The sequence below is a fragment of the Colobus angolensis genome, unplaced genomic scaffold (genome assembly GCF_000951035.1).
Source record: "Colobus angolensis palliatus isolate OR3802 unplaced genomic scaffold, Cang.pa_1.0 Scaffold58, whole genome shotgun sequence".
In the NCBI taxonomy this organism is placed as follows: Eukaryota; Metazoa; Chordata; class Mammalia; order Primates; family Cercopithecidae; genus Colobus; species Colobus angolensis.
This window is the reverse complement of record NW_012119376.1, coordinates 10390304-10415996: the sequence shown is the minus strand read 5'-3', so window position 1 is coordinate 10415996 and position 25693 is coordinate 10390304. Positions and strand designations below refer to the sequence as shown.

General features: G+C 42.5%; 1 protein-coding gene across 3 annotated transcripts in view; it reads right to left on the bottom strand.

The window, feature by feature from the left end:
• Positions 1–9325: 9325 nt before the first annotated feature.
• Positions 9326–25693, bottom strand: part of ALDH8A1 (aldehyde dehydrogenase 8 family, member A1) — a 32401-nt gene continuing 16033 nt past the window's right edge. For 2 of the 3 annotated variants that reach the window (XM_011962118.1, XM_011962119.1), the window contains 3 exons: positions 24610–24866; positions 20919–21080; positions 9326–10817 (listed from right to left, as the gene is read on the bottom strand). In XM_011962118.1, coding sequence (XP_011817508.1) covers positions 10365–10817; positions 20919–21080; positions 24610–24866 — 872 coding nt within the window. In that variant the 3' untranslated portion in view covers positions 9326–10364. The remainder of the gene's footprint in view (positions 10818–20918; positions 21081–24609; positions 24867–25693) is intronic. The other variant, XM_011962120.1, reaches the window with a different exon arrangement.

Here is a 25693-nt window from a genome sequence, read left to right as displayed (position 1 = left end):
GGAAAGCCTGCTCCAGATGAGGTCAAAGGAGGACATTGTGCTCTAGTGCCCCAAGTGCTGCTGGCTGCTCAGCAGGAAGACCTGGAGAGGCAGATCTCCTGGAAACCAACTTCCCACTGCACTACTCTTTCCCTTCTGCCTGGCACAGGGAGTGCCAGGGGCTGGTCTAGGATGCTCCACCTGCCTTCAGATCATCCATGTTAGATATTCCCATAAGCCACTGAGCTCAGACTTTTGAAAGACAATTTTGGCCAGGCGCGGTGCTCACACCTGCAATCCCAGCACTTTGGGAGGCCGAGGCGGGCAGATCACCTGAGGTCAGGAGTTCGAGACCAGCCTGGCCAAAGTGGTGAAACCTCGTTTCTACCAAAAATACAAAAATTATCCAGTTGTGGTGGTGCATGCCTGTAATCCCAGCTACTTGAGAGGCTGAGGCAGGAGAATTGCTTGAACCCGGGAGGTGGTGGTTGCAGTGAGCTGAGATCGCACTCGAGCCTGGGTGACAAGAGCAAAACTCCATCTTTAAAACAGAAAGAAGGAAGGAAGGAAGGAAGGAAGGAAGGAAGGAAGGAAGGAAGGAAGGAAGGAAGGAAGGAAGAAAGAAAGAAAGAAAGAAAGAAAGAAAGAAAGAAAGAAAGAAAAGAAAGGAAGGAAGGAAGGAAGAAAGAAAGAAAGAAAGAAAGAAAGAAAGAAAGAAAGAAAGAAAGAAAGAAAGAAAGAAAGGGAAAGAAAGAGAAAGAAAGATTCAAAGCCCTTGGTCCTTTCTTCAGATCTGCTTATCTTCTGGGAATTTCCAGTATTCTTTGCTTGGGGCTGCCCACAGCTGACTATGACTCCATTAATATAGGGTAGATTCACCCCTGATATGTCCCAGGGCCAAGCCTCTCACTTCAGGCTTTGTTCATGAGGGTTTCGGGTTGTAGTGTGGGGAAGATATTTTGGTCCTGGGTATCTACAGCAAACCTTCTGAAATGCATGTAACAGTCCAGAACAGTCACTGTCAGTCTCTGCTGCCAAGCTTGTCGGTGCCTCGTGTCAGTGCTGACTCACCCAAAGGCCGGTGCAAATCATCATCATCACGATTGTGAGTCTTCTGCCAAACAAATCATAGGCCGCTCTTCGGGGAAGAATCGTAATTCCGATTGTAGCTGGCCATTCATCAGGTGCTGGGAATCTGCCTAATCTTGTCTATTGGCCTAGGATATGCCAGCTCCACGCATCTGATGATGACTTTCCCATCCCACACCTCATCACAGCCCTCCTCCACATTCCTCAGTCCAATCTTACCCTTGGAGCGATCAGAACATTCCAACCTCATCTCATAATGGCAGTTCATTCCAGTGTGACTCAACAATTTCCAACAAAGCCTTGAAAAATACTCCTGGAATATTAAGGATTCATGGAGTCACTGAATCATAACAAGGTTAATTGCCAGGGATGTTGAAATCACCCTGTGTAGCTCTCTCCCCAGTGCCAGATGGACAACTGAGGCACGGAGAAGCTTATTGGCTCACCAAGGATCTTACAGCAAACAACTCCTAAACAGAACTAGAATACAGAATATACAGAACCTATAGAAATAGACAAGCATCAAAGAAGTAGAGGTATTCTGAGGACAATGACAACTAATTGCAATTTCTGATTAAGTATTTTGGAGCTCCTGCCTACATATAATAAGCAACTGGCCTCTATGTGTTCTTAATTACAGCTGTTGGCATTGAGTTATACGCGAAACAAGTACTCTGTTTTAATATTTCAAGCTCAAACATAGGGAATGGCAGGAGAGGGTGGAAACCCCTTCCCTGGGGGACTGAAGGTGGAGTGGGGCTATCTGGGGTGGTTGGGCTGCTGTGTGGGGAGCAGCCTCTGATTCTACACAATTTACGTGACAGCCCCAGAGCCTCGGGCTCTGTGACTACAGATGCCAATTGCCTGCGGGAGCAGGTTCCTGCACAGAGCATAAAATGCTCTCCGGAAGCATCTTTTGAAAGTGCCTACATATCAGGTCCCAAGGACTGCCACTGGGAAGTAAGCAGCAGGCGCTCATGAATTTCTAATGGAGGAAATCTGATTTTCATGCAACATCCTTGAGAAATCAAAGCATGTGAGAATCATCAAGATAGGTAAAAATTTGAATATCGGCATATTTATCTCTTCAGGGGATTTTTGAACAATTTCTCTGATGTTTCAAGTTCAGCAAAATACGTACTTCTGAGGTCTCTTTGCATTGATTTTAGGTATTTTAGGGAAAATGCATTTTCCTACTAATAATCCACCAGAAAGCAGCTCTGAGGGTTTCTCTCTAGTAACTCCTGGGGTTCTGAGGCTTAGGACTTGGACTCAGTTAGTGGTCTGCATTCAGGTTGAGTTCAGTCATTGGGATGGAAGTGATACGGTCCCCCATGGAAGCGATACCAAAGTGCTTATCGAGCACTTGCTTCAAGCTGAGATGACTGAACTCTCCTCCCCTCTCCTGCCCCTCCCTCTGATATCCTAAATAAAGGGAGAGAGTTCACAGCTCCTGGACAGTATTCGCAGAACATGTACTGCACCCTTTCCTCAGGATGTATTTAGTGCATCCTAATCTCCAGAAAGATTGACTCCCTGAACTTTAAGGTTAGAAATAATTAGACAAGAAAATCCCTTCTCTGAATTTCTTGTAACTGTCAAAAATGATGAGTAGTGGAAAAATGGCTTCAGGTCAGACTTCTCGCTCTCCCTGAACCTTTGCACTGTATTGTGTATAAAAAGAATATAATGTTCCTGTGGCATGATAGGGTGAATGTTGCTATTTCTGCCTTTTGACTGTTCATTATCATTTGCTGTCATAAGCCAAGGGCTTGATAGATAGCTGCAGAAACCTAAATAAATGCAATAATTACTCAGGACTATTCAACCCACTCATCCTCTTATTCACCTCTCCTGTGCTACAGAAAATACCTCCTTTTGTCTTGGCAAACACAATTTGGAAAAATGATTTAAGCCTTGGCAGCAATAGATAGCTATTTATATTCTATTTTGATTGCCTTAGAGGTTAGCCATCCAGAAAGCAACGTTTCATTTCTGCGTTCTGAAGAATCTTAAGGCATCCCAGTCCCATTTTTTATTTTTCTTTTTTCTATTATTTATATAGTTTTAAGTATACATAAGCATTATCTCTATGCTTCATATGCAGTGCTCTGAAAATGCATTCCAACACTCTTCCATTCTTCATAGAGTGCAAACTCCTTGAAGGCAGAGATTATTTTTCATATTAGAGGTATGTCAAGATTTATTTTATCCCTATAGATTCAAGATCAATGCCATGGACAGCATAGAGACTCCACAAAAATCTGCTGCACTGAATGTAATAAAAATCAAAATCACTATAGTAATTGTCCTGTTTCCTGGAGAAATGACACACTAGTTTACAATGAGGCAGAAACCAAATTATAATTGCTATTCTAGTTTTTATTGATTTCTGAGTAGCACCCACACATCCCATAAGTGAGAATATGGAAGCCAAGTGCCCTGGCTCATCAGACAGTGCAAAATCTGCTAACAGGTGCCTATTGCTTGGCAAGGACTATGGCCCAAAGAGTGAAGAACGGAGCCAGAGCCCTCCGACCACCACCAAGACAGGTATGGCCTGGCCCAGCCCACTGCTCAAGTGAATCATATTTAGAAAGTTCATTACCCCTTGAATAGCCCTCTCCAGGGCTCTACTCTCCATCACGTGATTGAGAGACTGTGGTTATAACTCATAGAGTGAATCACAGCATTTCTATAATGTTCTCCAAAGTATGTGCTTGGGCTTTGAAAGAGAAAATAATACTTTGTAGTTGAAAACTTAGGAGGGAGAGTAGGTACTAATAAATCAATCTAGCAAGAAAAAGGTCAACTTGGGAGTATGGAGTAATATTTCGCAGGAATTTACTGACTCAAGTGTTTTGGATTAAACTTATTAAAGTAATGAATTCTTCTCTTATAAAATGAAGCCTTCTAGTAGGATGATCTGACCATTTAATGAGGAGATCACATCCTGGCCAGAAAAGTCCCTGGGGCCAGTACTTAATCATGTTATCCACAACCTCTAATTTTAGCTCCTAAAAACTCTGAAGCCATCTTTTCCTCCTTTTTTAAAAAAAATTATTCCTGTGCTAGTTCTAGAATCATGGCAAATGTAAACTTTTGAATTTGATCCATGCTTGACAAACACAAAGTAGACGAACACGTTTTTTATCTTATTTCTGTAGGAGAGGAAAACTTTTCCTCTGCCCTCTTCAGTTGGGCCTTGTGAATTAAACTGGCAAAAGTCAGATTGACAGGGGGAAAAGGCATACAAATTTTATTTTACATTTTATGTGCATGGAAGCCCCATAGAAAAGAAATAAAAACCCAAATAAGTGGCTAGTCTTGGGGCCTTAAGTACCATTTCAACAAAAAGTGGTAAATTGTTGAGAAATGACTAACAAAGAAGAGGGGGTTTGGGCTTTTAGAGCCAGTAGATTGTAGAAAGGTAAATATCTGGAGGAAAAAACCAATGAAGGTAAATGTCATTTTGTAAGGTTTGTTTATGCAGACATCTCAGCACCATCTCCATCTCCAGAAAGAAAGGTTATTCTTTCTGTCCTGGTACAGGAGAGAATACTATCATAAGGGAATGTTATGCTCTCCTTTTAGGCAAATAGGGGGAAAATAGCTTTTCCTGTGGCTGCTTTTTCTTAATTACCCTCAGCTCAAAACAATCAATGTGCCAAAGTAGCATATTTTGGGGTGGCATATTTCTGTTCCCCTTTAGCTTTTTCATATATCTAAGATCTTCCAGATTATTAAACCATATTTTAAAATCCATATTCTTTTTAAAGATGTTCTTCAATCACCACGTCCTGTCTTCCCTGTCCTAACTTGAGCCAATAGCTTTCTAGGACTCTTTTTAATATCTAACAACTTAAAATTTATTTTCATTTCATTCTTCAGGCAGTTCTTCTGTTCTGTTGAATTCTGCTTCCTTTTGCTGCATTACATCCCCAAGTCATACCAGAAAGGATAAATAGGGAGAAACTTTTCGAGTCATTAAATATCTTATTGTACCTTCATTTGCAAATAAGAGTTTGGCTGCATATAAATTTAGGTTCAAAATAATTGTCCTTGAGAACTTTGAAGTTTTCCTTCTCTGTCTTTTAGCATCAATGTTACTAATGAAAAGAGTGATGACAATCTTATGTGCTTTTTTTGGGCAGGTATCCTGTTGATTCACTCTGTAAGCCTTACACTAGGATTTTTTTATTTTATTTTTAATATTTTGAGACAGGGTCTCGCTACATTGGCTAGGCTGGTCTCAAATTTCTTACCTTAAGATATCCTCCCACCTCGGCCTCCCAAAGTGCTGGGATTACAGGTATGAGCCACTGCACTCAGCCTACACTAGGAATTTAAAATTTTCCACCGAGTTATTTCTTGAAATACGGTATTTTCCATCTAAAAAGAGTTTCTTTAGTTCAGACAAATTTTATTTTTCTATTTATTTGGTTATTTTCCCCCTGTTTGTCTTCTTTTTTTTCAATACCTTTTGGGGAACAGGCGGTGTTTGGTTACATGGATACGTGACTTAGTGCTGATTTCTGATATTTTGGTGCATCTAGCACCTGAGCAGTGGACACTGTACCAATGTCTTTCACCCCTCACGCCCCTCCCACCCTGCCCGTCAGGAAACTCAGAGTCCATTATATCATTCTTATGCCTTAGCTTAGCTATCACTTAGAAGTGAGAACATAGGATGTTTGGTTTTCCATTTCTGAGTTACTTCTCTTAGAGTAATGGTCTCCAACTCCATCCAGGTCGCTGTGAATGCTGTTATTCCATTCCTTTTTATGGCTGAGTAGTATTCCATGGTGTATGTGTATATATACATATAAAATATATATACACACACACACACATATACCACATTTTCTTTATCCACTTGTTGGTTGATGGGCATTTAGGCTGGTTCCATATTTTTGCCTTTGTTTTTACATTTTGAATTAGTTACATATTAATAGCTCTCCAGAACTATCCTGCATCTCACCAACTCTCTTAGATTTTTCCTTTTCTGTCATTCTCTGCATCCTGAGCTATCTTCTCAACTTTATCTTCCAGACTACTAATTTGTTTTCAGCCCTACTAATGATTCAATTCTATAAATTTTTAAAATGTATTTGGAGAATCAATTGTTTAATTTCTCAAGACCCCTTTCACGTTGTTTGCTTGCTCCTTTTTCATAGAAGCCTGTTCTTATTTATAAATGTGCTATCCCCTCACATCTTTCTGAGGGGACTCATTCAACTTTTTAGTGTCTCTGAAAATTTTGATAATTCTTGGTTGCTTGGTAATTTTTTTGTTGTTGGTATTTTTTGTTTTGTTTTGTTTTGAGACAGAATCTCACTCTATTTCCCAGGCTGGAGTGCAGTGGTGCAATCTCCACTCACTGCTGCCTCCGCCTCCCGGGTTCAAGCAATTCTTCTGCCTCAGCCTCCCAAGTAGCTGGGATTACAGGTGTGTGCCACCACGTATGGTTAATTTGTTGTATTTTTAGTAGAGATGGGGTTTCACCGTGTTGGCCAGATTGGTCTTGAACTCCTGACCTCAGGTGATCCACCCACCTCTGTCTCCCAAACTGCTGGGATTACAGGCATGAGCCACTGTGCCTGGCCAGTAATTTTTAAATAAAAATGATATTGTTGGCTGGGCTCAGTGGCTCATGCCTGTAATCGCAACACTTTGGGAGGCCAAGGCAGGTGAATCTTTTGAGGTCAGGAGTTTGAGATCAGCCTGGCCAACATGGTGAAACCCTGTCTCTACTAAAAATACAAAAATTAGCCAGGTGTGGTGGTGGGTGCCTGTAATCCCAGATACTCAGGAGGCTGAGGCTCAAGAATGGCTTTAACCCAAGAGATGGAGGTTGCAGTGAGCCGGGATCATGCCACTGCACTCCAGCCTGGGTGACAGAGTGAGAGTCTGACTCAAAGAGAAACAACGACAAAAAAAAAAAAACACAATGATATTGTTGATTGGCATGGGCAATTGACAAAGTTATTTTTTGAAATTTGGAAAAACAGTTTACCCGTAAGACCCATTGCTGAATGGGGGACTAAATCCCCATTTTCTGAAGCGAAGAAGCTTCTTTTTAAGAAGTGTGGAGAGTTCATCTTGCATCCTCATTAACTACCAGTGAGGAGGACTTTGCCTTGGGTGGCATGTCACTCTGCAGTGCATGTCACTCTGAGACGGGGCTACCTCTCCCTTCCTCCTCCCCAGTGTTGCATGGAAGGTCCTGAGCTATCTCAGGCTTTGTGCCTGGAGCTCCATTAGAGGCATTCCTGGGAAGTTATTCTACTCTAGTGTCTCCAGCAGGGAGCAAATGTAGCCAGCTTCTCCCGAAACCTAGGAAGAGGAGAGGAGGCACCTGTCTTCTAATCAGTGTCTTCTAATTCCTCGACACTCCAAGTGCAATCTCAGGTCCCACCACAGAACTACTGAATCCAACTCTGTACAGAATGCCTGGTGATTCAGGAGCACTTCCAAGTCTAAGAAGCACTGCTCCTCAGCTGCTATCCATTCCTGAGCCTCAAGCTTAGGACCTCTGGGCTCTGCCAGGAGGAGTCTCTCCCACCTTTTCTCAACTTCTCCTCTCAGCCTGTTGTTCCTGGCTGTCCCTTCAATATGATCCACTTTCCTTTTTTGGTATATAAATAATTCTGACTTATGAAATAATATAGTGAGCACTTATGTGGCCATGAACTGGCTTAAAAATAAAACCCTTGTGGACACCCTCACCCCAATTCTGTCTATCGTCAGTTCTGAGCACAGTACAGCAGGGGTGTGGAAGCCCCAAGCCAGGATACACCAGTCCTGTGGGACTCTGCTGCAGTGTAGGCACAGAATGGAGTGGTGCCTCCGCTGCTGTGGGGACCTGAGTCCGCATGGATGGCCTGGGAGGAGTTCAGTCTCAGATCTGTAGGGGCTGGAACAAAACTAGGGAAGTTCTAGCTCAACTGCTAAGACTCAGACAGTGTTGTAACAACTGACAGATGGAATAGTGTTGGTTGAAGGAAAAGCATTTGCTCAAATAGGCATTAATGAGGCTGCCTTATGAGCCCAGGAGGAGTTTTAGAGATCCAAAAGACCCAGAAGTAGGGAAATGGCATCCAGGATGTCTGTCAGCCGGAAGCAGGCCCCTCCGCAGGCAGGACCCAGGGCCAAGACAGGAACCAACAAGAGTAGGGCTGACTCTGAGCCCTGGAGAGAACAGTCTCCTGGACCAAGACAAGCCGGTGGAAGGTGGCTGTCCAGGCACAGGGAGCAAGGAGTCAGTTGCTAGAATTTGGAATCAAGATATGGTTTGGGTCTCAGGAATAAGGATGAGCTTCAGCCAGCCCATTTACAAGAGTGAAGATGCAGATTCCTAGGGACTGGAGTTGCTGAAATTCCTCCTGCTGATGTTCAAATTGGTTCTTCACTAAAGTGATTAAGGTCAAGGGGACTCAGCTGAGGAAGGGAAGAGGCGAGGAAAGGAAAAGGGAAGGTAGAATCTAAAGCCAGGTATAATCCAACACCATCACTTGATCTGAAAGGGTCTGGCTTTTATTTCTCAGCATTTGCAAGTAAGCCAATATATCTGAAATCCTAAGCAAAATTATAAAGCTTAGTCTTCCCCTCTCATCACCCTCAACCACACACACGCAAACCATGGAACAGATACCCCAGAGCACCAGGAAGACTTTGTTCCCTTCCCAGAACTTGCTTTGAGCACCTTCTGTATGCCAGGCACTATGCTATGAACTGAGACTCTTCAGAGTGCAGTACCAGCAGCCTTGGCCTTCGATACTCCTGTCCAGTTACGGAGACAGACATGCAAACAGATCACTCCCATCGGTATAGGAAGGCCCATGCTGGAGGTGTTCCTGAGTAGCATGACTACTGAGGAAGGGCCTTGAAGTGGAGGTGGGTAGGAGAGAGGATGGGGGAGGCAAAACAAGAAGGAAACTTGGAGGGGAGATGTAACACCATGTGTGCCAGGAACCACAGGTACTTCACTGCTTCCTGAGCACCAGCTAAGGCAAGTGGAAGCAGGTGAGAGATCATGGGTTTTGGAGACTGAAAGTCCTGGGTTCAAACCGTACCTCTACCCATACCACGTGTGTGACCTTGGTTATGTCTATAAACCTCAGTTTTCTCCTGTGATCATTTGGGGATCCAAAAAAGAAAAAAGCATTTGAAATCTTTATTACTTAGTAAAACGTCCACATTCCTAAGAGGATGGGGATAAGGAGGAACGCATTCAAAAATAAGATACATGCCATACTGGTTACTAAAATTGCTTAACATTTATCGCTTCTTTTGGGGTTAGTAAGTTGCAAGCCTCACTAGATGCATACACTAAGAAATGGAATTGATTGGACTTGACCATAGGAATAGATCAAACTATGTCTTCTTCTTGTTCCAAGTTTCCTCCAAAAGTGGTAGTTATTTTGTTTTTCTTCATCCTTATAGAGATACATTTAGTAGAGCTTACCACATAAGCTTCCCCTAACAAATTCCAAAGACATCCACTGCCTCCTTACGTAATGAGGTACAATCAAAGATCAATTAGCCATACTAGTGGCTAATAGACAAGGAGAACATCTCCATAATCTCTCCAAAGATGGCAAATTATGGTTATTTGTTTCTTTTTGGGTTTGTAGCATTTTTTTTAAAGACAAGGTCTCACTCTGTCCCACAGGCTGAAATGCAGTGGCATGATCATGGCTCACTGCAGCCTCAACAGCCCGGGCTCAAGTGATCCTCCCACCTCAGACTCCCAAGTAGCTGGGGCTATAGGCAGAGGGCATCACACCCAGCTAATTTTTAAATTTTTGGTAAAGACAGGATTTCACCATGTTGCCTAGGCTGATCTCAAACTTCTGAACTCAAGTGATCTGCCTGCCTTGGCCTCCCAAAGTGCTGGGATTATAGGCATGAGGCACTGTGCCTGATTGTAGATTTTTTTAAAATTTACCATATACTTGCAAATGAAATAATCTGATTATCTGGAGATTCCAAAGAGTTCATTGAAGATGATGAAAGAAACACTATAAAAACATAACCTGGGAGGAGCTTGACAACTGTTTGGCATCATTGTTCCGTCTTCCTACTTAGAAGTCTTTTCTTCTGAGTCCACATTGAAAATAGACAGTACCTCTTCACTAGTGGGTAAAATTACTAAGAACTGAGGATAAGCTAGAGATAACCTTCTGCCAAGTCAAGGCATAGCTGGAATTCACGCCATGATTTTCATCCAATGCGTTGAACAACTGATCCCAGCAGCCAGGCATTGGCCATAGTGGCTCCATCATTAGCAAAGATCAGTGTTTAACGGTGATGGTTTTGATCTCAGTGAAGAAGTCATAAGAGTCCTTGGCTCCTTCTCTACCTATTCCAGAACTCTTCATCCCCCCGAAAGGAAGGTTCAGCTCCCTGATGAGCCAGCAGTTGGTCCAGACCAAGCCAGACTGCAGCTTCTTAGCCACCCGGTGGACACGTCCCACATTGCTGGACCACACAGTAGCTGCCAGCCCATACTTAACGTTGTTGGCTCTTTCAATCACCTCCTCTTCACTATCAAAGGGGACGACACACGTCACTGGACCAAATATCTCTTCCGTCATGCAGCAGGATTCATCCTTAATGTCTGTTATCACCGTGGGAAGCATAAAGTAGCCTGCCTGGTTCCTGGCGGGGAGGTTCAACTTATCCACTCCCTCACCGCACCAAATTTGGGCACCTTCAGCAAGAGCTCTCTTGACGTAACTTCTGACCTGCGTGGGTAAAAATCATAATTAGCAATGTCTTACCATGTGGCTTCACACAAATCAGCAGAAAATTCAATGTTTTCTAATCAGCTCAGAAGGAGGGATAAGGTCATGCCTAAGAAATCTAGGGTCAATTATCTTATCACTCAGCTGCTAAGCAGGAGGGCAGAGGTGCTCCAAGCATCATTTGGGCATTCACCTTTCATACACAAGTGAGGGAAGTAATTATTTAATGTCTAAGTGCCAGGAACTCAGATAAGTGCTTTTCCTACAATCTCAGTTGATTGCCTCAAAACATTATTAGCTATTGTTAATCTATTATTATCTTCTATTTGCTGATAGTATAATTGAGTGTGAAAAATATAAATGGTTCATAGAGCTAATAAACAGTAAAGTTAGAATTCACACTCATGTATATTCTGTAGCTAAATACACGAAAGAATATTTTCACCCTTTTTGAGAGCTATGTCCATTGCAGAAAATGGGAAGAAAAAGATGTGTAAGATTAAGTTAAAGGCCAGAATGCCCTTTAATAGATGAGCTTCCAGAACAAATCATTTCTAATTTCTAGTCTCATTACTGAATATACTCTGAAAATATACCTAGGTAATATATTTTAGCTAACTATAATGGGAAATAAATTATGTAGCAAGTTAACTTGTAATAATTATATATATAAATAAACATTGTTGAAGTCACAGTTATATGTTTTTCTACCCCAAGGGGTATTATAAGCAAAAAAGAAGTGTAAAAGTAGTCCTAAAAATTAACAATGTAGAACAGCGGTAAAGAAGTAAACCAAAGACAGGGTAAATTTTGCGATAATGTTTTGGATTTTTACTTATCTATTGAGAATTCTGCCCCAGGATTACATTAAAACTCCATTGTAGAACTATATTCAGTGTAGAACTATATTCAGTGTAGAACTATATGTATATTTTCCATGTAAAATAGAGGTAATATTATTCGATTATTAAATTTGCTCCAAGTTTGTAGAATTAATAAGCCATGAAGTTAAAGACTTTTTTTAGAGACAGTGTCTCACTGTGTCACCCAGGCTGCAATGCAGTGGCATGACCATGGCTTGCTGCAGCCTTGAAGACTCCTGGACTGAAGAGATCCTCCCACCTCAGCCTCTCGAGTAGCTGAGACTATAAACACAAATCATCATGTCTAATTCATTTTGTTTAAATTCCTAAAGAGATGGGGTCTTGCTATGTTGCCCAGGCTGGTCTTCAACTCCTGGTCTCAAGTGATCCGCCCAAAGTGTTGGGATTACAGGAATGAACCACCACACCCAGCTCAAGACTTTTTTAAAAAGTAGAACATTTGGAACAGATTTATATTCCCTTCCATTAACCTCCACCCCCAACATTCATAGTGATCTCGAAGTTTTCCCAGAATATACGCTCTTCTAGTTTGTGGGTAGAAAATAAAATAAGTTTGCACCTCTCTTGATCCCTACTCTCTTTCTTTTTTTGAAAATCACTCATCCACATTAATTAAAAGTTTCCAAAGGTGAACAGGGGAATTGAGGTGCAGCTGTCCAGAGGCCCTGCTGGGATGCAGTGGCTGGACTTCATCAATGATTCAGCACAGCACAAGGAGTACCTGGCTTTAGACCATTATGTCTGAATGAGATCACATGATTTATCTCTCAGAAGCTCTTGGAATAATAAAAGATAAAGAGAAGTGTCAGTCTTCAAATTGTGAACTTATCAAAACATTTAATATCTAAGGTGACACACTAATTGAATTCATTTCCTAGAGAAAGTATGACTAGATGATATCTACCTTAGCAGCTTGGGAACACAGATTTTCAATAAATTCTGGGGCGGGGGGAGGGGAGAAAAAAACCATGACTAGTAATATGCTATAAATGTAAGAAATTATTATAAAATTTTTTCTTCGGGAGAGAGAATAGTTAGTACTCAGTAGCTTTAGACATAAAATCAGAGCACAGGGGTTAGAAGAGTAACTCCGAGAGCCAAGCTGTATTCAAACCCCAGTTCACCCATTTACTAGCTGAGGGCTTTTAGATGTCCTATGCCTCAGTTTCCTTATCTGAAACATAGAATTACCACAGTCACTAATTCATAGGGCTCTTGAGAGAATTAAATAAAATAATAATACAAAAGATTTAGCATAATGCCTGGTACATAGCAAGCCTTTTCGACTGTCAGCCTCTGTTGTTATTGATGATGTTGGTGATGACAATGAAATGACTGACCTGACACTTATTAGCAGAGAGACCTCAGAGACACCCCTCATTCTGTAGGTCAGGCTTTTTATCTGATAAAAGGGTACAGGAAACTGCAACAGTAGGCCTTGGTTAGGTCTGAATCTTGGCCCTAGCAGGGGATGCACCCGTTAGCTTTTTCTGTGCTGCCTCCAGTCTCATAGTAAACCCTGCAGAATTCTCTGTATACAGTTGCCTGCATCTTTAGGCAGACAGGTACACAGCCAGATCCTCTAGAGTGTCAAGTAGGGAAGGATTCAGGAGGTAGAAAGAAAAACAAAAAGCAACCCTGCGAAAAGGCAAATGGAGCCTTATCTTCAATCCACAAGGATAGAATCCCCTGCAGGTTACTAAGCATTCCATGGAGTCACTGGGACCCTGGGAAATCATACCTCCATTTAGGAGCATGCTGTATCTCCATAAGTCCTTGAGCCCTCAGCCATTACAAAACAACTTGTACATCTTCTAATTGGATTCTTTTGCCAACGGTATTGCCACTTATTGCGGCAATCACACAGAGGTAGGACGGACATGAAAACTCCAGACTCCACATGGCCAATTTGATTTGGAGAAGATAAAAACACACTGTAGAGGCAGAGAGTGCTGGCATGCAGATGGCAGCCCAGTCTTCCTGGGCACTCAGCCCCAAAGCTTTCTAGGGTAACACGAGGAAAGATGACCATCAGCAGAGGGCATCCGCTGCCTCCTCCAGCAAAGATGGTTTGGCACACAGAACTGAAGAGTCACAATCTGAAGAGGCCATACTTAACATTTCTCTAGGTGTTTCTGTTAGCTCTCTCCCAAAAGGCAGAGACAGCAGGGCTTTCTCACTAGAACTCAGCTGAAAGACTCATGAGGAGCCCAGCTGGTGGGAGGTTCACTCAGTGTAAAGCCATATCTCATTTCATCTGTGCACACACTCAGAGTGAAGCAGTGAGGATGGCAGATGCCCAGTGATCCTCTAAGCCACAGGAAGATGGGGTCAGCAGGCTGTTTCCCAGCAGAAGATAGATCCTCCTGAGGCTTTATACAGAGGAGGTGTTGCAGGCAGAGCTGAGAGGAGTTCTACTCTATGTGGGAGGGATCAAACAGAGAGGATGACAAAACAAGTCAAGCTACATAGATACCAGCAGTTCTAGATGTGCTGTGGTTATGGAAATACCATCCTTATTGTTTTTCTCTTAAAAAACTTGGCTGCTGATAAGTACCATTTTCAAGTTTTCAACAGTGAATAACTTTCTTTTTTTTTCCTTTTTTTGAGACAGAGTCTCACTCTTGTCGCCCAGGCTGGAGTGCAATGGTGCGATCTTGGCTCGCTGCAACCTCTGCCTCCTGGGTTCAAGCGATTCTCCTGCCTCAGCCTCCCGAGTATCTGAGGCTACAGGTGTGAGCCACCATGCCCAGCTAATGTTTGTATTTTTAGTAGAGATGGGGTTTCACCATGTTGGCCAGGCTGGTCTCAAACTCCTAACCTCAAGTGATCCGCCCTCCTTGGCCTCCCAAAGTTCTGGGATTACAGGCATGAGCCACTGTGCTCGATCTAACAGTGAATAACTTTTTAACCATGTACAAAATCTTTCCCCTTTGAAGCAGTGGAATTTTGGAACTTTCTGAGATGAGTACAAACTATTTAGCTATACTTAGTTTTAATAAGAATAGTTGCTGAAAAATTATTTTCTATAAGGATCAAGCAGAAAATCAAAAGTAGTTGATTGAAAAGTCTTCAGTTGAGTTAATAGTAACATGCTGGTTTCTTAGCATGAACAGATGTACCTTAGGACTGTAAGATGCCAGCAACAGGAAAAACTGGGTGAGTGGATATAAAAATTCTCTGCCTTATCTTTGAAACATTCTATAAATCTTAAATTATTACAAAGTAGAAGGATTATTTTATTTTTTGAGACAGCATCTCACTGTCACCCAGGCTGGAATTCAGTGGCGTGATTTCAGCTCACTGCAACCTTGACCTCCTGGGGTTCAGGTGATCCTCCTGCCTCAGCCTCCTGAGTAGCTGGGACTACAGGCATGCACTACCACGCCTGGCTAAATATTTTTGTATAATTTTTAGAGACAGGGTTTTACCATTTTGCCCAGGCTGCTCCTGGGCTCAAGTGAACTTCCTGCCTTGGCGTCCCAAAGTGCTAGGATTACAGGCATGAGCCACCATGCCCAACGAAGATTTATTTAAAAAAAAAGAAAAAGAAAAAGAAAAGAAAAGAAAAATTGACAGAGAGAAAGTGTTCAATGGTAAAAATATCTAGGGGCTTTCAAAAGTTTTGCTTAAAAGATAAATATGAGTTTATGGCCTTATAGTTTAATGTGGTCAGAAAAAAATTGGTAACTGCTAAGATTCATCATTTCCAAAGTGATCCATGGCACCTAAGTATACTAAATTGAAATAATATTAAGATAATACAACTAACATGTGAAACAGATGCTTGATTTTCAGGCATAATTTGGTTCAATGGAAGATGGCATTTCTGGACTTAGATATGTCCAGGAGAAGCTGGCACCATGTCTAGGGCTTTGCCAATATTTCAAGTTTTAAAAATGTTGAATATAATAAGTAGTTTAGATCTATTAGAAATCTTGGTTTTTGTCCACAGCTTCTGCAGCTGTGATGCTAGAAATAATGAGAAATGAGAAATGAGGAATAGTGGCCTTCCCATTTCTCCTTCCTTTAGGGGAAGATGGGGTTGGTAAAAACATGGTGTATAAGATGGGGTGATGTAAGCACTACGTTAAGGCAAATTTATTATTAGGGAGGTGCAAGGGATGAAAATTAGTTGTAAAAATATTAGGAGCTCCGACACGAGAATCTTCTTCCTGGGAGTCATTGTGGTCAAGCCCAGCAAAGTACTCTAGGTCCCCTGATTCCCTGCATGCACAGCTTGGAGCTTGCCAGAACAAGCTGAGCCCTAGGGAAACCAAGCTCTCCCTGCACGTCTTAGTCTGGATTCAGATAAGAACTTGCTTGACAAAATCCAAATAGGGAGCTGGGCTGAGGCAGAAGGGGGGCCGGCCAGAGAGGGACACATCTTCAGAAACTCAGAGTAGGGTGTCCCTCCCACATGTATGCCTGTGCTACCAGGACATGAACTTGCAAACTGAGTCCTCTGCTACCATCTGCCACGGACAGAGTCCTCACACATATTTGCCTGATAACAAAAACTACCACAAGAGACTCTACCAAAACCACAACCTTGCACAAAGGCCACCGCAACCTTGCCCAAAAAATACCTCAAGGATGTTTATACAGCAACTGTCCCTTCAACCTTGGACTGGTGCTCCCATTTAATAATAAATCACCCTTATTATTGATTCTTGTAGCCAACGATAATTGTTTCAAAACAACATTCTGTCACCTTCCTCATGTTACCTTTAAAAACCCTCGTCTTCCTTTACCTCCTTGGCTATGCCCAGAATCCATCACAACACATATATCCCAGTTTATAATCTTCTGGCATTAATTCCCAAAGAAAGTCGCTTTTATTTTCTGTAGAGAGCCCTTCTCTATGTTGTTATTTTAGGTTGAAAGATTCTAACCACAAACCTACTGAAGAAAAGGTAATCTAGGTCTTCTCTGTGGAGTCACTCATAGACACAATGTTCAGGGTATATATTTTACTCTAGGGAAAAATATGGATATTTTATGCTGAAGTATTCTGACACCAAAACTCGCTAAATTCTGTGTTTATTTTATGGGTGATGAAAACTACTAGGAGTCACCAAAACACAAAACTAAAGTTTAAGAATTTGGGAGGCATTCCAAGTGTGAATGGTGTCTATAACTAAAATGTGTTATCATAGAAATATTTTGGTAGCTTTTTAATAAGTTGATTCTTGAGAAACACAAGGACAGTGGAGAAATATGAACCTGCAGAAATTTTTTCACTTGTATATTTGTAGTAATGCTATAGAAATCTGAAATTATTTTTGATAATAATCTAGATGTAATTTTTTAGATTCCTAAATTGGCATTTAAAAAGTTAGATTTGTATATTGTTGAGGTATTAACGATCCATATTTAACCAAATGTTTTCAGAAAACTAGAGTTAGATACCAAAACTACTTGTGACCTAAGCTGGAATCACCAATACTTGTACCAATTGTGAGCAGTTAAAGAGGAATTTCAAGCCAAACCTCAAAGGCATGTATGTGTCTATACAGCCCCTTTATCATTGTTATGATTTAGTGATCAGTGACACTAGAGGCTCCAGGCTCAGATGGTTCAAGCATTTTCTTGGAGAAAGGCTGGGTTTTAGTTTTTGTATTTATTTTGTTTTCCTTTCAGAATCTTGATGCTGAGTCATGCTGGCCAGAGATGGCCAGGACCTGTGCATTTTGGACCGAATTCCAGGTAGTGTTAATCTAAGGATCAAAAAAAAATTCAAGGAAAATGGATACCTTAAATATGGGGGATATACTGTAACTGGAACACATCATGTGGTGTTAATTCAGTCATTCGCCCAACAAATACTATGCACCTACTACGTTCCAGGAGCCTTCTAGAGTCTAAAGATATAGCAATGAATAAAACAGACCAAGAAGCTGACATTCTAGTCCAGGGAAGATAGTAAAGGGGTAAGACATATATATTGCATGTCAGATGACAGTAAGAACCATGGAGAAAAATAAAGCTCCAAAGAAGTCAAAGTTGTAAAAGGTACCACTGTGTATAGGGTAGGCAGGAAAGCCCTCATTCAGGTGACATCTACTCTAAGAAGGGGAAGGAGAGAGCCATGCATACATCCGAAGGAAGAGCATTCCAGGCAGCATGAGCAACAAGAGCAACGGCCAAGAAGGAGGAGGGTGCCTGGTATTTTCCAGGAAGAACAGGGAGGCCAGTATGCAGGAGTGGAATGAGGAAAGGGAAGGGTCACAGAGGTAATGGGAAAGATTGTAGCCAGTTTCTTAGGTTATTCTAAAGACTTAGGCATTGACTGTGAGTAACACGGGGTATGACCATATACAGCATGACACATCATCACCAGTGATGAAATTACTACGATATTAGAGCAAGGTTTAAAAGGTAATTTCGCTACATTAGAAATGTCAGCATGAACTCAGGAGCCTTCTATTGTTGCTGTTGTTGTTTGAGACAGGGTCTCATTCTGTGGCCCAGATTGGAGGGCAGTAGCGGAATCTGCAGCCTTCACTTTCCAGGCTCAAGTGATTCTCCTGCCTCTGCCTCCCAAATAGCTGGGATTATAGATGCGTGCCACCACTGCCTGGCTAATTTTTGTGTTTTTAGTAGAGACGGAGTTTCACCATGTTGGCCAGGCTAATCTTGAACTCCTCACCTCAAATGATCCACCCGCCTCAGCCTTCCAAACTGCTGGGATTACAGGCATAAGCCAATGCACCCAGCCAGGACCCTTCTTAAAAAAGGCAGTGTGGTCAAGCGTAGTGGCTCACACCTTTAATCCCAGCACTTTGAGAGGCCAAGGTGGGCAGATCACCTGAAGTCAGGAGATCAAGATCAGCCTGGCCAACATGGTGAAACCCTGTCTCTACTAAAAATACAAAAATTAGCTGGGCGTGGTGGCACACACCTGTAGTTCCAGCTACTTGGGAGGCCGAGGCAGGAGAACTGCTTGAACCCAGGAGGTGGAGGTTGCAGTGAGCCAAGATCGTGCCACTGCACTCCAGCCTAGGTGACAGAGTGAGACTCCATCTCGAAAAAATAAATAAATAAAAAATAAAAAAAGGGCAGTGTGTGTGAAGCATCACAAGGTTTTAAGCCACCTCTTCCTGACCTCTTCTTGGATGTCATTAAGCCACTTGTTATGTAATAGGAAATCCCCTAATGGTCACCCTTAAGCTCAAATGCTGGCTTTGATCACCATTCTCCACTGAAAGGAACCAAGGCTCAGCAGACAGAGGTCTTGTTGTCCATGTGTAGCAGAGCAATTGAGACCACCTGAGGCCGCCTGTTGTCACAGGACAGAGATGTCTACAGGTGGGCCTCCGGTGGGCTCAGAAGGACAAGAGAGCAGGTTAAAGAGAGGGCTCCTGGAGTGGTTTTAAAGGTGAGGGCATGTGGCCTATTTAGTGTTGCATTTCATAAACACGTAGAATCTGCAATCTATGCCAATTACTAGAACTCATTAGCATCTTGTTTAAGTCATCACAATATTAAATATTTAATTCTCCAACAGTGGCTCATTTCAGCTTAGTACATGTTAAAAAAAAAAAAAATAAGAAGCCTCCTGTGGCCAAGGAGGAACATACTGGGCATCAAAAATATTGTATGAAAGTCCACAGGAATTACAACGTATTGAAGACAAATATTTAGAATATCACAGAGAAAAGCCATAGCTACCAATATGAGTCAAAGTGTGGCATTGATTTCTCTCTCTTACATACACACACACAGAGAGAGATCATTCAACTGATACAGAAAAGTCACTACTTCTATTTGTTTCACTAATATATATTCTCTCACTGGGTCACTAAAATAGTTATTATGGTAGCGACTAAAATAGAAAAAAATAGTGTATCTGTTGAGCTGATACAGAAAGAACTTTGAAATTCTGAGTGAGTGAGTTGCACAGGGAACCTCACGCTGCTGTACTGCCTGAACCTGCTGAAAGGTACTCTAGGAGGTTAACTTTTGTTCCACCCCCTCCTGTTTCCCAGGAAGCGGTCGGGGGCATACTAACATTGTTTTTCACCAGTCATTTGCAGGTGTGGGCAGGTAGGCAGGGAGCCCTAGTGTCCAAAAGAGCCAGAATGAGAGAGAACAGGGGAGTCCCCTGAACTTGGAAAATCTTCACTCCATGCAGGACCATCAACAACTATTGGTCTCACTGGACATTCTGCGGACCATTGTCTATGTACCCGCAATCCTATAGGTAAATTTAGCTGGAGAAAAACACGCCATGCTGGTCAGCCTCACTTTAAATAAATGACTACAAGCTTCAAGTGAGCCCTTTGAGCTGTTCTGCTAATAACTTGGTCATTTCCCAGTTCTTTTCTCGTGACCTACTGCGAGATTATTTCATACCCTCTCCTCCCTCCTGAAACCTTCAATACCTTTTCCCCTCCTCACCCTGATGCCTATTTCAGTGAGAAAACAGAAGAAATAAGGACAGGCCTTCAAGCTACTTCATCTTTCCATCTGCAAGCAACTGTGTTGCAGTGTCCTGAAAGTCAAAGTTAAATATAGTTAATGTGGGAGTGCACTGTGCAGTGTCAGGGATTTCTACAAACTTACGTAAACGCTCTGTCTCTCATTGGCTGGCTGATGGGGACAAGTTTCCCTCAGTGGCACTGAGCTGAAAGCAGAGTCCTTCTGACTCCAAAATGTATGACTTATTTTGGGAGTCACATCTGGTAATAAATTAAAATAACCCTAAATTGCAGTCAAGGGCCAGATCTGCTTTTCTTAAAAAATGACCCCAAAGATCTGAGTTTCATCAATCACTCAGAGACTATCAGTGGTTTCTTCCAGATGGGCTACCCCTGGTCCCCCACTGACTAAGGACGACACAATTTGGACTGTTTGTGTCGGCACTTCTGGCCATAAACCAGAGGCAGACCTTTTCCAAAGAGAATGCTTGCCTATGGAAATCACTGGCACTCTTCCACATCACCCTTATTAGCTGATTTTTCTGTTTTGAAATTTGGCTTCCCCTCTCTACTGGTGGTATCTCCACACTGACTTCTCAAGTTCATTAATTTCATGTGGATGCACTTTCACTGGGACTGCATTTGCATATTCTTATCCACAGTGTCTAGACTCTGTGTCCAAAAGTGGGGTAGTAACTAACAATATTTCAGAGTCTGATGTGTGCAATGCTCATACTGAGCTTCTCTTCAAATAAGAACTTATTCTGTAACTTATATGGCAGAAATTTACTCACTTTCTCCAAATGTGCTTTACTTATCAGAGCACCCATGCTGGCCAATGGATCAGAGGGAATGCCGACTTTCCACTTTCTGGTAGCTTCTACAAATCTCTTTAAAAATTCAGTATAGATGCTCTTCTGGACAAAGATCCTGCTGGTACAGAGACAGATTTCACCCTGCCAAGAATGAGAAGAAGGACAAGGCTGGAGACACTCTCCTTCATGGATAGAGCACTCCGCACTTTTGAGTACCTGCCATGTATCAGGCACTGGTCTAGGCAATGGGGTACAATGGTAAATAAGACAAACTCCCCACCATGTGGAACACATAGTCTTGTGGGAAAGACAAACAAAAACACAAGTACATAAACTCAATAAATAATATAACTTCAGGTTGTGATCAAAGCCATAAAAGAAAATTAAGCAGAGGATGGGAATGGAAACTGACGGCAAGGGCAGGGGCAGCTGTTTTACGGAAGGGAGTCATGGGGGGCACGTGCAAAGAGGGTGTATTTGCCTGGAATCTTGACTGATGTGAAGCCACGAGACGGGAAAAGATCTGGAGGTGGGGAATTCTTCAGAGTAAGTACAGAGGACCTGCAGCAGGAATGAGCTGGTGTGCATGAGGAAAAGCAGCTGGTGGGGCTGAGGCTGGAAGAGGAGGCAGGGACAGGAAGTGCATGGTAGGAGAGAAGGTCAGGAGGCTAGCAAGGCTCTATTGTGCAGTCTTGTAGGTTCATAAAGAGATTATGTTTTATTCTCAGTATCATGAAAAAATGAGGGAAGGTTTTAAGCATCAGAATGATACGATTAGATTTACATTTTAACATGCTCATTCTGGCAGCCATGGGAAAATAGGATGGAAGGAAACAAGTGTAGGAACAGAGCAGAGGAGTTAAGGGAATATTCCAGAAGTCCAGATACGTGTAGGTAGCTGGGACCAGGGAGGCATCCATGGAGATGCAGAGAAGTGAAAAGGACCCACTGAGTTCAACAGGTTCTTCCGGGGGCCCGGGACCTCCGAAGAGTGATGAAGCTGGCACAGATGCACTGGAGAAGTGATGGGATTCAGGATATACCTTAAAGACAGAACCAACAGGACCTGTCGATGGAAAGAAAGGGCAAGAACAAGAGTAGGCCGCACAGGGGATGGTGGTGCTGTTCCCTGGAAGGGCAGACTTGAGGTGGGAAGAGGATTGGTATTGCAAGGAAGGGAGAGGGAGGGAATTGAGAGCTCTGCTTTGGACATGCTGGGTTTCAGATGCCTCACAGACATCAAATAGAGATGCTGAGTGTGCAGGGGAGGGGTTATAACAGATTTCTCAGTGAAAAATAACCCTATCATTTGAATATAGCATGTAACAGTTTACAAACCACATTCTAGACTTTCAAAGCATCATTTATGCATGACAAGTACATAAATGCATAAACATTTTCACCATGTTTGTGTTTGACTTCACAAAAATCCTAGGAAATAGAAGGCTCCTGATTGTCCTGGTATTTTTACAAAGATTCATTGTCCAGATTAAACCATTAATGTTTTGAAATAATACATTCTTTTTGCAACCAGGATTGCTATTAGGATCATCTCCATATCTAGCTGGGGAAATGTCTAAACACTTGATACTTTCATTTGCACAAGTGCCCTGTGACATCAGGGAAGGAGAGCATGACCAAGAGGCTAGAGGGGTTTACCCAGTTCCCTGTTGCTCAGTGCCCAGAAAGCATAGGTAAGCATACCAAGACGCCCAGAAGAAAGACTTTGGAGAGAGTAAGAAAAGGACAGTATCATTCATTGAGTGCCTATCGTCAAGCCAGACACTGCGCAGGGTGCTTTCCTCATTATAAATAATTCTGTAGCCTGTTAGCTTTTCCAGTTTACAGTTAGGAAAAAATGCTTTGAATTAGTATATGTCCAAGATCATACAGAGATGCTTCAAATAAGCCAATTACATTCGATTAAGGAAGAAATATGCACGACATAGAATTCATTGCTCAGCTAAATCAAGCTGCTTTATTTATTTTGCCTAAAATCCATTTGTGACCTTGGATTAGCCAATGAGTTAGGTGTACGTCTCTTTCCCCATTTACATTTTAAAACACTCCCAAAAGAAAGGTTATCTGGGCAAACTCAAATCCTTGCACAATTCTGGTAGGAGAGAAGCTTACACTTCTTATTTCCATGCTCAGAATTTGTTTTTTTGTTTGTTTTTGAGATGGAGTCTTGCTCTTATCACCCAGGCTGGAGTGCAGAGGTGCAATCTTGGCTCACTGCAATCCCCGCCTCCCAGTTTTAAGAGATTCTCCTGCCTGAGCCTCCCAAGTAGCTGAGATTACAGGTGCCCACCACTATGCCCAGCTAATTTTTGTATTTTTAGTAGAGACGGGGTTTTGCCATGTTGGCCAGGCTGGTCTCGAACTCCTGACCTCAGGTGATCCACCCACCTCAGCCTCCCAAAGTGCTGGGACTACAGATGTGAGCCACCACGCCTGGCTCCTCAGAATTTGTTTAGTACAGAGTTTACCTTTCTCTCATCTTAGTTTCTCAGTCCACAAAATTTGTTCCTCTGTTGTTGTCTCTAAGCCATGAAAATACTTGGTTTAATTGTTCACTTGAAACTTGCTTAATGGTTATATTAGTTGTATTGTAAAAGTACATTGTCTGTTGATCCAGAAACTGTCTTTCTAACCACTTCAAGAGTTACAGTGAGAGAAATAACTACACTTATGATCATCATGAAGATAATAATTGAAAGTAACATTTTTTACTCTATACTCATGAAAACCCTGTTAGAAGACATCATTATTATTCACATGATTTTATCAGTGAAGCAATGCAGGTTCAAAAGCTTATGCAATATTCAATGTCACCTGAGTTAGCTCAATACAGATATCTCTCATTTCACTGCTCTTTCCTTCTGTGAAGTTCTAGGTCTTTGGCCTATGTCTTTATTCTCTGTTAAAATAAAAATATCCTTTGAAGAAAATCATCCAGTGTTTATGTACATCTGCTATATCCTAAGCAGTATTCTAAGCATTGACATTGAAAATACCACACAAAAGCAGGCACCGTTTCCATCTTCTTGCAGCCTACCGTTTAATTGATCTGGTCTAGTGTTCTTAACTCTTTGGAATGCCATAGCCTTAAAGAATCTGCCAAAAACTACAGAGCCCAGAGAAATATCTGTTATGTAATTTCAGAAGCTACAATGATGCCCTGAAGCTGATCCATGAATCCACTCTGAGAAATCTTCTCTAGTCAGTTTCAGGTATTTGGAACTCAGTGTATGAATGCATTTGGAATACTTTTGAAATGAGAGTAAGGTTTACTGGGAATAGTACATTCGAACCACAAGCAAAGACAAGGTTTAAGAAAAGAATAAAAGACAAGACAGGGCAACTGTGTGAATAAAGAAATGGAGATGCTCGGAGCAGCAAAATCAGTCATTCCACCCATGGCTGGTGCCTGATAAAAGCTGTGCAACTCAAGAAGAGGAATTTGCTGAACAGAAGCTGTGACTCCACAGGGCCACTAATTAATGTTCAAATTGAGCAGAGAGTTAAGGGAATCACACAATGTACTGATCCTGCCTTCACGGAAATGGCACTGGATTGACCTGCTTGCTCCCAGGCATTGCACTGTGACAAAACAGATCCAGCTTGACAGGGCCATGGAGGGGAGGGAGAAGAACCCCAGGGGACATACCTGGTTGGCAAAGCTGGACCTGACGGTTGCCGGAATGCACTCATCCAGGTTGGCATCCTCAAAGATGATGGCAGGATTCTTGCCCCCCAGCTCCAGGGAGAGCTTCTTGCAGTGTGGAGCGCTCAGCTGGGTGATCCGCTCAGCGGTGGGCTGGCTCCCGGTGAAGGAGATCAGGGGCACCTCTGGATGGGACACCAGGGCCTCACCCACCCTGGGCCCAGTTCCAAACACAATATTGACTACACCTGGTGGAACACCTGGATAGGAAACAGTATCAGTTATAGTAATTCTCGGTAGGTTGAAGAGTTCAAGTTACATGGAAATTCTCCTTGAAAGTCCAATCGCTTGAATGGGAGTGGGTGGGGATGGAGGAAGCACTTGGGTTTTACAACACTTGGAACTTTCATGGCTGCCTCTGGTTTAATAGCAAAGCAAAACCCACAGAGTCACCTCGGCCCACAGTACACCCCAGGTAGGATTCCACCGATGCTTTCCTAGAGAGATGCAGGGTGGAACGTATTTTAGGTGATTCGTTCCATAATACTGGCTAGGCCTTAGGGCTTGAGGATGCAGAGATAGTCTCAGGCAGGTCAAGCCCACTAGGGGAGCAGCCTCCTGCTCCATCTTGGTGTCCAGGAGTCACAATGCAGTGTGAAAATGTTAAGTAGAGAGGTGTATACATGCTGCAGAGGAGCAAAGAAATTGACTATCTTGGCCCAGGGAAGCAGGGCGAGGCTCCCCAGCGAGGGTGGGTTTCAGGTTGGAAGTCCTGTGCACCATGCTTATAAACAACATCATAACACTGTAGGGCCAACTTACAAGTACCACAAACAACCAAAAATGGGTGCCCCAATCTTTTCTATCACAAGACCCTGCTACCCTGTATATTCGTGCATTTATGCATGTATTTTCTTTTTTATTATTTTATTTTATTTTTGAGATGGAGTCTGGCTCTATCGCCAAGGCCGGAGTGCAGTGGCGCTATCTTGGCTCACTGCAACCTCTGCCTCCTGGGTTCAAAAGATTCTCCTGCCTCAGCCTCCCAAGTTGCTAGGATTACAGGCATGCACCACCATGCCTGGCT